Source organism: Syngnathus acus, chromosome 17 (genome assembly GCF_901709675.1).
Source record: "Syngnathus acus chromosome 17, fSynAcu1.2, whole genome shotgun sequence".
NCBI classification, from domain to species: domain Eukaryota; kingdom Metazoa; phylum Chordata; class Actinopteri; order Syngnathiformes; family Syngnathidae; genus Syngnathus; species Syngnathus acus.
In genome coordinates this window covers 6655648-6668690 of record NC_051102.1, presented here as the reverse complement: position 1 = coordinate 6668690, position 13043 = coordinate 6655648, and the positions used below count along the sequence as shown (strand labels likewise).

Here is a 13043-nt window from a genome sequence, read left to right as displayed (position 1 = left end):
CATGAGTTGACAGATCCATGTACACTGTACATTGTACAGTATTAATTTTGTCAAATGTCTTATATTCGGCTATACGCACTATCAACATTTTTTTGTGGCAAAACCAGGTCCAAAAAGGTACTTTATTATTATTTTTTTCCCAGTCATGACTTTGTTTCCTGTTCTGTCTTTGCTAAGCAGTTTTCTACTCCCCAGTCGACCCTTTTTGAAATAGCTTCATAATGTAAACTGAGATATAAACAGGATAGGTGCAGAATCGTTTCCAAATTTCTCGTACTACGTCATCCACTTCTGCAAGGATGCAGATAAACCCGGCCTCCTAACAGTTTTATGTTGACTTGATGGTCCATAAAATGATCATATTATTGTAAATTTGCTCATTCAGCTAATTGCAAAGCGCAGTGTGAGCTCCTTATCAGCAGAGCGCTACGCCGTTCAGCAACGCCACACCGCTGCCAATCCTGCATCCAAATCTGCCATCTCGCCAACCACCCGTCGGGTCTCATTCTCGTTGGATGCCAGAAGCGAATGCTCCATCTCAATTAATCACTGAAATTCGACTGGAACGTTTCCCTTCAGGATGAGGCCCATCGCAGAGGGGGCCGCAGTCAGTGGCGTTGGTGAAGCTGCTTTGTTAACTTGAATACACTCTCAGCTTTGGAGTCACTGCAGATGTCTGCTAATTGTGGTGATTATGGCGAACGGAGGGGGGTAGGAATATGCAATGAATTTCACATTGCTTTCATGCCTCACATCCTTTGGTTATGAGCATCTGCGATATACACGGAGCATCCGCAGTGTTTGGAGATGGACAAAAGTGACAAAGGCAATGGGCACGGGATTTGGGATGGACATCCATTGGAAAATTCAAGTGCAGCCAGATTAACTTTTGTAGTTCCCTTCATATTAGAAACAATAAGTTCCTCCTGCCTTCCCTTGTATACAACCGTGGACATCTTGATTAGCTTCATTTCTGATTTATTTGGAGCAACACAGTGTCTATTGAATTGAATTATGTCTAAGTTTGTTACTAATGATTGTTGATTAATCGATGAATTTCATTTAAATAATAATAATAATATTAATAATAATATATATTATTATATTATATATAATAATAATGGTGTATATTTATAATATATATAATAAAAATAATAAATTATAATAAAAAAATTAAATCCCATCCCTTGTTAATAAACCAGGACATTATTTCAAACTGACAGTGCAGAATATGCACGCATGTTTATACTTATCATGCTACCCTTAGACATGCTATGGATGCTGAACTGGAACAAATCATGCATTCAGTCATACATTTAGCATATTAATTGAGTTATGTTCCAAATAGTCTGCGTGTTGGCTTGTGAGTGGCTGATTTATCGTGGATGTGCTTTTGCAAGGCAAGACTTGGCTAATTCCTTTGGGGCAAGTGCTCTTGCTGTCAGCCTGATCAAAGCCCGTCTCTTGATAAGAGCATAAACTGCTCCGTGCCCCATCACCGTCAATGTCCTTGCATGCGTGCGAGTTTGTGCGTGTGTGTGTGTGTGTGTGTGTGTGTATCCATCCCCCATCACCAGCGGCTGTATTATGCATTGTTGTTGGCATGCCCTACATGCTCAGCCAAGCATAGTCCAGTGTGGTACAGTACACACGTCTTCCCATCCCCACCGCACTCTCGTGTCGTGTCCGCGGGCCCGCTTCATTTACCTTTGCTCCTGAATTAATGCTAGTTAACTGTCACATTAGCTCAGATCCGCCGGCCCGCGTTGTCAACAACATAAACTAACCTCGGTTGTGTTTTGCTTTGATTCGCAGCACACGCATGAATTGACTTGGACTGCATGCACGGAGGCATCCTAAAGTTGCATTCACCCATACATAACCTTTATTTGAGCACGACGCAGTGTGGCGTAAAAATGTTAAAGCTATTCACGGCGTTATGTTTTCGCAACTAAATGGCAAAAAAAAAAAAGTTGAAAGATTTTTGACAAAACTTTTTTTTTCCCCAAGAGCGGGGGGGACATTGTGACAGTTGGTATTTTGATCAATCTTTCCAAAAGAGGCTGACTACTAGATGAATGTGTTCACATGTACATGCATATAGCGCATATTTGCCTGCTGGAGGCGGGTGTGTTAAATTCTCTTAGCATGTGTGACGAATCCAGCGGCTGGGAAAAGAGCAGAGCATTTCATAGCCTCCTATGGCCTCTCACAAAGTGCATTCTAAAGAGGCGATCGATCCATGAATTCATCTTGAGCTCAGCAAATAGTCCAATTAGAATATCTGTTTGACCTCGTGACAACTCGATCTTTTTTTTTTTTTTTTTGTATCATCTTTTTAAAGTCTCACTGTGAATGGCTACGATGCTGAATTAGAGGAGAAACATGAACCAAGTGCATGTGAGAGATAAAAAAAAAAGAGTCTCCCCCACTCCTGTGTCTTTCATCCTAATCCATGGTCTCTGTCCAAGAAAGGGCCTCCTTTTCACTTGTCTGCCCCAAAGCCTCTTATACGTGACCCCTCTGTGTCCCCCCCTCCCTTCAAGGCTTTCTCCCACGACCAGCAATCACGCATACAATTGTCACATCTGTGCGTTTTATGTTGTCGCATGGGCATATTTAACATCCATAAAAAGTGATGGCAATAATTATAATGGATTATATTCCTTTTTTTTTTTTTAAATGCTGCACTTTTAATTGGACCATATTGTTTTCATGGTTAATTTAGTAAAGTGGAATCCCCTCCCCTGTAAGTAAAAAAAAAAAAAAAGTTGTCTTGTAAATTGTAATGTAATTTTGAATGATTAAAAAAAAAGTCACTATATAAAATATGAAAAAAAAAAGAACGGAGGTGCAAAATGGTGAAAAATCAAGCTGTTATCTCGGCTCTCAAATGCGCTGAAACCACTAGATGCTAGACCTAGCATCTTTCGCATACTTACGTGTTTGACCCGGATAATAAATATAATAGCCACAATTTCTGTCCTCCAAGAACCTTTCTAAAAAAACAAAACAAGTTATCAATTCATTTTACATGAACATTTGTAGGTTCAATTTCGTTTTTAATGCAGTTCCTGTGTGAGCTTTGATTTGCTTTTACGACTGGCATGATGCTCTTAAAAAAGAATAAATGATCCATTTGAAACAGATTGTTAAACATTCTGATTGATGTCTCTATGATGCAAGAAGTGTTGGCTAAATTATTATACTACTTTTGAAAATAATACAGGAAGACAAGTGAAGGTCAGAATGTATTCCTCCTAGTTTGCAAAAGCGACAAGAGATTTTGCTTGGAGGTGAACCCGAATGTACTGCCAGGGTGACTAACGCAGCTGCCGGCGGAGCGAGTCTCTCATTAAAAACGACTGACCTCAATAAAGATGGACGTTTGGCACACTGTTATGTAACTAGTGACGATGATCCGGAGTTTGCGGCAACGCTGTCAGAATGCGCGTGCGTATCGAAGGGCACGCCGAATCGTGGCCTTGGTTGTGTAAAGGCATGCGCTTTGTAGCTCAACTCAATAGTGACACTGTATTCATATATAGCAATTTCACAATTGCCATATTTATGGGAGGCCTGGAAACCGCCGCTCCTATAGAATTACTCTAAGGTCTCAGAAGTGGTCACACAGCGAACCTATCAGACTGCTGCGAGAACAGAGAGGCTCTCTGTCTACGCCGCACTGACGGACCTGATGTTGGTTTGCACTCTGCAGAGTGTGACCCCACCCCTGGTAAATACAGGGTTGGAGGTTTCCTCCATGGATAAAAATACACTCGCCTCTCAGCCCAGTGAGGAGTAGAAGCCAGAATTCCTCCGCTGAGCCTCTTGTACGTAAAGGAGCGCAAGACGGCCATGTTTGCAAAGTTGTACAGCGAGTTAAGAGAGAATATGTGAAGGAGGATACAAATGCAGAAGGCTACTTCCTGGTTTGGTCTTTTGTCCATCTTGAGCTGCCATACCTCGTATTTTATGACATCATGAAACTGACAAGCCTAGGGCAACGTTTCCACCAGCACGGCGGCTAAAGTTACACGTTAGCACTCAAACTCCAACCTCATCCACAGGTTTCCGGTAACCGGTTGATTGCCAACAAGAATCAACAAGTTAGGCTGTCTAGACTGAGCCAGGTCAAGGAAATCTTGGGGACTTCCTGATTTGAGCTGGAAACACAGGCTAAAGTCTTTAGCATGGCTTCCAGAACTCCATGTCGGTGGGTATCTTCCGACAGGTGCTTTGTTTTATACCCGGAAACTTAAGCTTAATACGATCTTGATATACGAATAATTTAGTTTTCCGCATCAGAGCTGGATTTTAAATGTCTTCTCTTTTAAGGGACAGGCCTGATTTGGAAACTTGAAGAGTCTTGAGTCAGGACCCACCACAGAAGTTCATCATGCTGGAGGATTGCGTTCTGTCGTGCTAAATATCGAGATTAACGACTCAAACTCAAAATGAGCCAAGAGGAACAATGTGAAGGAACGGGCCTGAGGAAAGTATACGACATACTCGTCAGTGTTCCACCGGAGCAAGTGCTGAGCCTGACATTCTACCTCGGTGATTCTCCTGAAGATAATATCATACACGCCTTGTGTCTGATGATTCTTCGTAAAGAGGAGAAAGCCTTGAACCAACTCCAGATGCTGGGAGACAACTCTCTCGCTAAGCTCCTGTCTGAAATATGGCGTAAGAGTGGCTGTAAATTAGAAAACTTTGCGGAGCAATGTGGTCAAACTCTGGATTTAACAGGAGAATCTCTGGCGGCGTTGGCTCGTGTTTTTAAAATTCTATCGGAGCACCAACTGTGCGATCAGCTTTTAAGGAATCTGGCGTACAAGAGGGCCCTCTCCAGCAACAGTCTAAGAACAGACAGTCGTGAGGATCTGTTATACAATCAACTCAAGGAGGAAGCTAAAGATGTGTGTGGGCCTCAGCTCGCCGTGTGGATGTGTTCCTCCGGGGACCTCAAATCAGACTCTTACAATCTTGCCCCTAACAGCCAGTTCGGAGGCGTTACGACACACGTTCAAAGTCTTCCCAGCACGCTGCAGTCAAGCTGTTCTGAGCCATCATATCCCTCACATCTGGAGATCAGCCTGCCTCCAACAATCCCATACGAGGGGGATCAAGTAACCCCAGAAAACCCAGAACAAAAACCTATTGACAGCCTAAATGACGGTAATCCTCCCGAGCAATCTCACCTTTCATCTGTGGAATCTACTGAAGCTCCTGGACTGGAAAAGGCAAAGATGGCTGCGGCATCTGGAACAGAGCATCAGGATGGCGGCTTCAACGTGAAACCACCTTGTGAACCAAGCACCACATCAACCACGGGATCAAAACCTTCTCTGCCGTTTCCACCAAACCACGTTCTACCCAAAAGAACAGTCTCACTCGGAGCACATTTAAATGAATACGTAGAAGAAGAGGATGAGGTCATATTTTATTCATTCGTCATCCTGCATGCTCCAGAAGATGGTGAAGTGGCAGGGAGCATTAAGGAAAAAGTGGAGAGCATTGTCGGTACTAAGGGCGCAACTTTCTCGGAGGACTTTGCCTTACCTGGTAAAAGCACCCTAAGGTGCATCGAGGACGCTATCAACAACTCCGCTTTTACTATTCTGCTGCTCACCCAGAACTTCAACACACGTATGTTGGAGGTGAAGACAAACTCGGCCCTCATCAATTCCATTACCAACCAACACAAGAACAACACTGTCATACCTTTGCTGCCAAAGGACAACTGCATGCCCAGACAGCGCATACCCTTAGTGCTGCAGACCTTTGTTCCACTCGAGGAGAACAAAAGCTTTGAGAGCAAAATAAAAAAGGTTCTATCGCCAGCAAAAATTCTTCGGCAGAGAAGCATTTGGTTGGAAGAGCAGAGAAAACATCAAAGGCAGCTGCCCCTAGGGTATGAAGAAGCACATATGCTGGAAAATCTCAACTTCCTGGGCTCCAGTGAGGCTTCGCTTTTGCAGAAGCATCCAAACATCCGTATTGAAAATGCTAGCTATGTTATGATCGGCGATAATTGTCACATGACTGTGGATCATTGTGATCTAGAAGATCCAATTGTCAGAGAAAAAAGGAAATAAATAGGCTATGGCATAATCGGGATTAAAAATGTATAAAGATTGTCTGGTTTTAAACACTAAATGGTTTTAAAATCTCCTAGGAATTAATATCATCCCGTCAATCATTGCGTTTCTATCTTTTTATATATGTAAAAAAAAAATCAATAAAACTGTCTGGGAATTTGAGTCAAATGAATTGTTACTGAATACAAGACGACTGGGTGAATGTTTAGCCAAAGAGCACCACCTACTGGAAAAAATGTCATTCACATGTCTGTCTTTTAGACTTTTTAGAAGTGGTTAATGGCTGCAGCACAGTTCTGAGGTTAGAGGTTCACCTTTTCTGCATAGATTTTGCATTTTCTTCCCGGACTTGAATGGCTTTTATCCGGGTAATTATTATTTTTGCTTTTTCTGGTCGATGTTTCGTGCGATACACATATCACCAAAAGTAATTCTGCTGACCCACATTTCAAAAGTAATTTCTATTTTCATTGGTTATAACCCCAAAAAGTGTTTTCAATGCAGAGGAGGAAAATTAGTGTTCTGCGTTCTTTGCAATCGCATTTTAAATGCTTTTTTTTTTTTTTTTTTGCATTGCACAGGTGGCTGTTTTTTCCCTTGAGTATTCTTGAATATCATCAGCGGCGCTTTCTGTTCTATTATGAACTGAAACTGAACGTTGATCAAAAACACCTTTTTACTTGTTCTCAAAATTCCATCGTGTCCCATGTGGGAGAAGTATTTTCTTTGTTAGCACATATACTACTCACAAAAAGTAATTTTCAAAATTTCAGGATAAACACCGTGACATTAGAGCTGCCCTGCTGTTATTTTTTTCCTCTCATTTTATGTTGTGTTTTTTTTTCTGCGGACGTAATGCACAAAAACATGTTTATGGTCCATCGAGTGTGTACGTTGCATTGTGGAAAAAAAAAACCATGAACTGGGAGCGCACGTCAAACGTAACTTCCGGTTCGCTTCGTTTGAACCTAACAAGCAAATGCTCATGCGTTGATCCTTACAGGAACCAGAAGGTTATATTTTACTTTTCCGTTTATTCTGCAGAAATATGCATGAAGAATTAAGAAGGAATAAACACAGAGCGAGACTCTTTACAGTCTCTTGTTTTGTAGCGTGTTATTGCTAACTTCCGCCTTCTTCTTATCCACCGGCGTTTTGTGGCTCTTTACTGCCCTCTTTTGGAATTCTCCGATACAAAAGAACCTACAAATGGGGGCGACAAAGAGCTTGTTCAGTTAATTTGTTTGTGTTGATAATTTCCTTTAATTTTCTGCAGTGACAAGACGCGCTTGCCGCACTGCATAGCTGCATCTAATTGATATATTTTTTTAAAAATTCAAATGGTATTTAGTTTCATTCATGTTTTGTATGAAAATAATTATAGTGTGGTATTGAAAGCAAATATGTTTTAATGTTGAAAGCCACGAAGTTTAAGAAAATGGGCATGACTAAACAAACAACAAAGCCGATATACAGTGAAATACGTGATCAAAATGCATTTGAGATGTACTGGGTGGGTGGACCGAGCATGCGCAGTTCAGTCACTGCTCGGCTCGGTTCGGCCTGGAAAAAAAAGCAGACGGCTCGGCGAGGAAAGAGGGAGCGAGGAAGGAAAGGGAAAGAAAGGATCACTCGAGTGTTCTATTCGTGTGAAAGTTTCTCCTGTACGTTCCGTTATCCTCACGGATATTGTCACGTTCCGGACGATGGGAAGAAATTCACTCAACTACAGCTCAACGAAGGACGTGACAGTGATGTGAGTTTGGAATTGTGATCCTCCAACCATCTGAACGCTTTTTTTTCCAAGCTGCCTTTGAGTTCCAACGCGATGTCACCCGTCGGGAGGAATTCCTGCGCCTGACTCGTTTCGGTTACTCCTCGATCCTGACGCAGTGGACGATGGGAGATGCGGCGCACGACGGCGGCGTTAAGCGGACCTTCATCGTCCCAACCATAAGGAGCTTTGAGCACTATGACTTTACCAGGGCGAAGATCTCATCCAGCCTGACTTGGCTGGTGGCCAAGGCGTTTGGCTCGGGTAAGTGGTGTCTCCGTCATCTTTTCCCATCTACTGTAAACTCTTTAATCCTGACATGCAGTTCTGGTTAAATCTGATTTGTTTTGACATTTGATAAACATAGAAAATAACCTCAATCATTCTGCCACACCTAGATTTATGAATGAATGAACTCATTTAAAAAGTAATACTTCAAAGTTTGTCAGACTAGCTTATGAATATGCTATCCCTCCAGTGTCAGTATGTAAGACAAAATTGCTCATATTTTTCCACATAATGACACATCATTTAAGTATTTTTGGGTGTGTGGACATAGGTCAAACCCACCGTGACTTGTTTATTGCTAACTATTATTCCCAAATAGACAAAAAGAAAAAAAAACCAGACAATGTTAGCTGTTTTACATGCAGCTAAAAAGTTCAGCTTAAAATCCATAACCAGGTTTTTACGTTTAACAGATCTTTAGTATTATCCAACAGATTAAATAGTTGGCAGTCAACTTTTATAGGAACTGCCCCTCCGCAAATCACAGCCTTTAAGATTTTCTTGCCACTCGTATTGAGACTTGCCAAGTCTCTGGATTTATTATTACTTGATGTGGATTTGTGCTGTTTTTTAATCATCACACATATAAACAATCATCGGCTGTGGAACTGCAACCGCTCGTGGAACTTTTCAAAAGTTCTATGCCCACTTGAATAGTTCAAGCAGGATACACATCTGAGAAAAGAACAAATGACCAACGCCTGAATGCCGCTTATTAATCAGACATGTATTGAACCCAGTCACACGTGATTCCTTTTTAACCACCAGAGACCATGAAATGATGGTAGGATGCATAAGTAAGACAGAGAAGGCAACATGTGAGAACACCTCTTTGAAAACCTCGTTTTTTTTCCCCCCATGTCCCTCTGGTGACATACTTTCCGCTCCGAGCTTTGCCAAGAACTGTGGCCCAATTCATAACCAAAAAGCTGTGTGGCCTGGATTGGAATAGTTGATGTCTGTGGACAAAAGACCGTGTTTAAACATAAAAATGCAAGTACAGAAAAATAACTTCCAGTAATAGCAATGAAAACAGCTCAACTTCTCATTACTGACATGCTCTTCTTCTTTAAAGAACTAAATGTCCTGATTCCACAGTGCCTCCGGTGTTTGCAGCCAAGCACTGCAGTCCATTTTGTCTCAATGGCTGTAAGAGACGGTCAATTAATCGATCAGGTCGTTGTTGGTCAATAGAGCCCACCAGTTGCAGTTTTTAATGTTCCACTCCACTCCAGTAGGTGGCAGTGATGCACATTGCAAAGTGGTTGGCAATCTTTAAAAAAAATAAGTGGTTTTCTCAGTAATAAATTAAATATTCTGAATGTTGACTAAAATTATTTTCTGTTGATTGATGATTTTCACACCCCTGTATAAAATTTTATAGAAATCATTCGATTCATTCATTTTGGATTATGATTGGTGCTTGGGGGGGAAGAAGCAACAAAGCGTGAAAGAATTAATGCTATGCTACCTTGTTAAATTGAGACAGAACCATGACAGTCACGTCTCAGCAATGCTAGCAGACCCCACAATGACCCAGACTAGCTATGATGTAAGCAGCATTGCCCATGCTCACTTCCCAGATGCCCTTAGATGGTTTTCATGCTATTCTCTTATATCATCAAAGCACAGAAAAGGGACAGCGGGTACCACAGTAAATTAGGATTACCATACTAATTTTACAAGGTGTCCTAAATGGCTTGTGTAGAATAATGCATTGCCGTAAGGGCTTGAAGCTAAAAACAAGATAGTCGTTGGTTAATATAGGATGCAGCTGATTCTTTGGGAAATTGTGATTTATCATTTTATTTTTCCACCTAGCATAGTTGCAATGTTAGTAGATAAACATTGCTGAGCTGTGTCCTGGGGGTATCCCAGGCAGCAGTCATCTACGTTCCTGGACTTCCTGTTGCAGTTACTTCCTGTCTTTTTTCCTCTTTGATGGCCAACACAAAAGATATTTTCCTCCTCGTCCAGGCAGACTTTCTTGCGCTTTCTTTTATGTCGACAAAAATGTTTTCATGTTTTGTAAAGGAAAAGAACATTTGGTTTAAACATGGGGCACTCCCTTACAAATGTACTTTTTAAATAGCTGTGACTAGTTGCCGTAGGATTTCTTCAAAAGTACAGGATAAAGCGTTTTATTATGTCTGCTGGTTTAACTACTGCTCCATTTAGTCACTAATCGTAAAGGCACAGCGAGGGACGTATTAACCATAACCATTGGAAAACGGTAGCGGTTCAATCACAAGTTGTTTCTTTTTTTAGAACTGAACTTGCTGTTATTTATTAGTGGGACCAAATGCGAGAAAACAGATTTCTTCTATTTGATTATGATGCAAGCCGCAAAAAACAAATTCCCGCCAGGAATACCCATCTACAAACACTCAATGATATGCACATAAATAATCTGATGCAAAGGTGTGTGTGTGAGACCATGTGACTAAACAAACCATGTGACGGATATGCTTGTGTGTCTATTATACACTTACGTACATCTGTGTGCAATGAGGAGCCCGCACTGTGTGAAGACAACTGTAATCCTATTACCTCATCACGTAAATCAGATTTGAAGAAAATAGCAGGCTGGGTTATTTCCAAGCACAAACAGACATGTCATTTGCAGCGATAGTCACACATTCCGAAGAAGTGAAGATTTAATCTGTGGATTTGATGAACTCTCCCAGCTCATTACTGTGATGCACAAAACATGCTATGGCAGCATTTATCCGCTACTCTACAAAAGTACTGAGCCACTGTTATCTTTATGGTTGTGTTTTGGAGAGAATCTGGAATTTTTTTGTCACTATGGCAACAATGAATTGACGAATCGATTCAACCCCCTGATCCTCTTGTTCTCTTTCTGACCTTCCAGATGAAGTGCCAGATGATCTGGTGGAACCTTTCTACAGGGACCAATACAACCAGGAGCACCTTAAGCCACCAGTGGCCAGCCTGCTCCAGTCTGCAGAGCTCTACTGCCGAGCGGGAAGCTTGATTCTGCGAAGCGATGCCGTCAAACCTTTGCTGGGTCACAACGCCGTCATCCAGGCGCTGGCCCAGAAAGGTTTATATGTCACCGATCAGGACAGACTCGTCACAGAGAGAGATCTGACCAGCACGCCTATACTCATGGTGAGTGAGAATAGCATGTCTCATGGTTGGCGACCATCACGTCAAAAGGTGTTGTCTGCATTGCAGTGTGCCCTCCCCTCCCGGACTCCTCCCTCTGCCATCTTTCTCACGCTTTCATTCTTCTCTCTCTCTCCTCTTTGTCACCTGCCCGTCATGTGACAAAACATGTCCTAAGTAAATGAAATTTCAATAACGTAGTCAAGCGAATGTCGATTTTTATCCAGGCTTTGGTCACAAAGCTTCACAAATATTTTTTTTTTACTGTCAAAGACCCTGCTTTTGACTTTTGAGTGAAACTGATGACCTCACGCTTTTCCAAAGACTGCATAAGAATAACTCACAGTAGTAGGACTGTAAGTCAGTCAGTGAGTCAGAGGATAAATGGATGCAGAAAAAAAAAGGGGGGGGGGATTGAGGGATGCTGACGAGTAGAAACTCTTAATAAAAGAGCGAGATGGGGCGTAAAGGAAAAGCATGGAAAAGCACGAGGGAGGAAGAGAAGGAGGAGGGGGACATGACGGGCAGTACTGCAGCAGAGTGGTGGGCGGGGTCTCGCAGTGAGTCAACGTGTCTGTTGCCACCCACTCCCCTTTCCACTCAACACACACACACACACACACACACACACACACACACACACACACTGCAAAGTCTGTCAGACCTTCACAAATGTGAGCATGACTGTACGTGCGTGAAGCAGAGACTTTTTTGCTGGGGTGGGGGCGGGGCTAGGAGGTCACTTATGTATGCTCAGCAGCATTGACCTTTGTAAATATCTTCTAGCAAGGTCACACAATAGTGAGGATGAATACTGATGCTTTAATATGAACGCTTTTAATTTTAGCAAGCTAAATTTGTCCAAAGAAGCTACATAGGGGTTTTTTTTGTACTGTATATTGAATTCTTGGCACCTCTCTCACTCCCTCACATACTAAGAGATAAGCTTCTTGCCCTCATTAATGATTAAGAAGTTTTATGCAAATTAAAGCTCGGTGAAGCTTTAATAAAAAAAAAAGTGCTGTGGGTTTTGATGGAAATCTTTGCTGGCTCTCCAGTCTTAAGCCACTCTGCCCAAAGCTTAGTCAGTCATCCTGCATTACAGCTGCATGCAATGTCAAATATTGGGTAATGTTTGTACAATGATGGAATTCTGAAACATGTTTGACAGGTTTACAAAATGTGACCGCTCAAAGGAATGTAGGTTTTGTATACGGTCTATGATCAGAAGTCACGCCTCTGAATGCTAGCTGTGCTGTCAGTCATTAAATGTTTGGTGAAGATTTAGGTGTTTTGCAAATGTGAAAAGTGAGCATTTTCCTCTCAGAGCAAGTGTGTTTGATTTTCTTATTATGAGATAATAAAAAAGAGCTGCCGACATCAGGCCCTTTTTGAGTCAGGTTTTGGTGTCACGTATCATACTTATTATTCTTCTCGAGTAGTATGTTTCCAGCGGCATATTTCTTTCAGAGCACGCTGTCTGTTTAAATTGGCAGGATGAGCATGTGGAGAAGACGTCAAGCACCAGCAGAGTCTTTTTATTTTTTTTTTGAAGGGAAACACACCCTGCTAGCCAACAGAACCGTCGCTTGCGGGATGAGGTCTTGTAGGTTACGGAGCAGCTGACTTGAGATGTTTGTTTAGTGAAGATGGATGCTTTGCTAAGCTGCAATAGTTTGAAGTGGATCTGCAGTGTGGCAGGAAAGGGAAGTGGAGGTCAAATGGCCCAGCCTGGCCCAGAGTTA

At 42.0% G+C, this 13043-nt stretch overlaps 2 protein-coding genes across 6 annotated transcripts in view; both read left to right on the top strand.

The window, feature by feature from the left end:
* Window positions 1-13043, top strand: part of camsap2b (calmodulin regulated spectrin-associated protein family, member 2b) — a 39996-nt gene that overhangs the window by 14721 nt on the left and 12232 nt on the right. For both annotated transcript variants that reach the window (XM_037276822.1, XM_037276821.1), the window contains exons 4-5: window positions 7912-8142; window positions 11042-11301. In XM_037276822.1, the coding sequence (XP_037132717.1) occupies window positions 7912-8142; window positions 11042-11301 (491 nt within the window). The remainder of the gene's footprint in view (window positions 1-7911; window positions 8143-11041; window positions 11302-13043) is intronic.
* ticam1 (toll-like receptor adaptor molecule 1) lies at window positions 3699-7200 on the top strand. 4 transcript variants are annotated; one of them, XM_037276830.1, is made up of 3 exons: window positions 3699-4084; window positions 4140-4216; window positions 4345-7200. In XM_037276830.1, the coding sequence occupies exon 3, from the start codon at window positions 4458-4460 to the stop codon at window positions 6099-6101; it is 1644 nt and encodes a 547-aa protein (XP_037132725.1). In that variant the 5' UTR covers window positions 3699-4084; window positions 4140-4216; window positions 4345-4457; the 3' UTR covers window positions 6102-7200. The 4 variants fall into 4 exon arrangements, with proteins under 4 accessions (XP_037132725.1, XP_037132724.1, XP_037132722.1 ...); XM_037276829.1 differs by having other exon boundaries at window positions 4339-7200; XM_037276827.1 differs by having other exon boundaries at window positions 4140-7200.

What these genes read in the sequence shown, in the direction of transcription:
- ticam1 (XM_037276830.1), top strand. Translation starts at nt 4,458, where the DNA reads ATGAGCCAAGAGGAACAATGTGAAGGAACGGGCCTGAGGAAAGTATAC.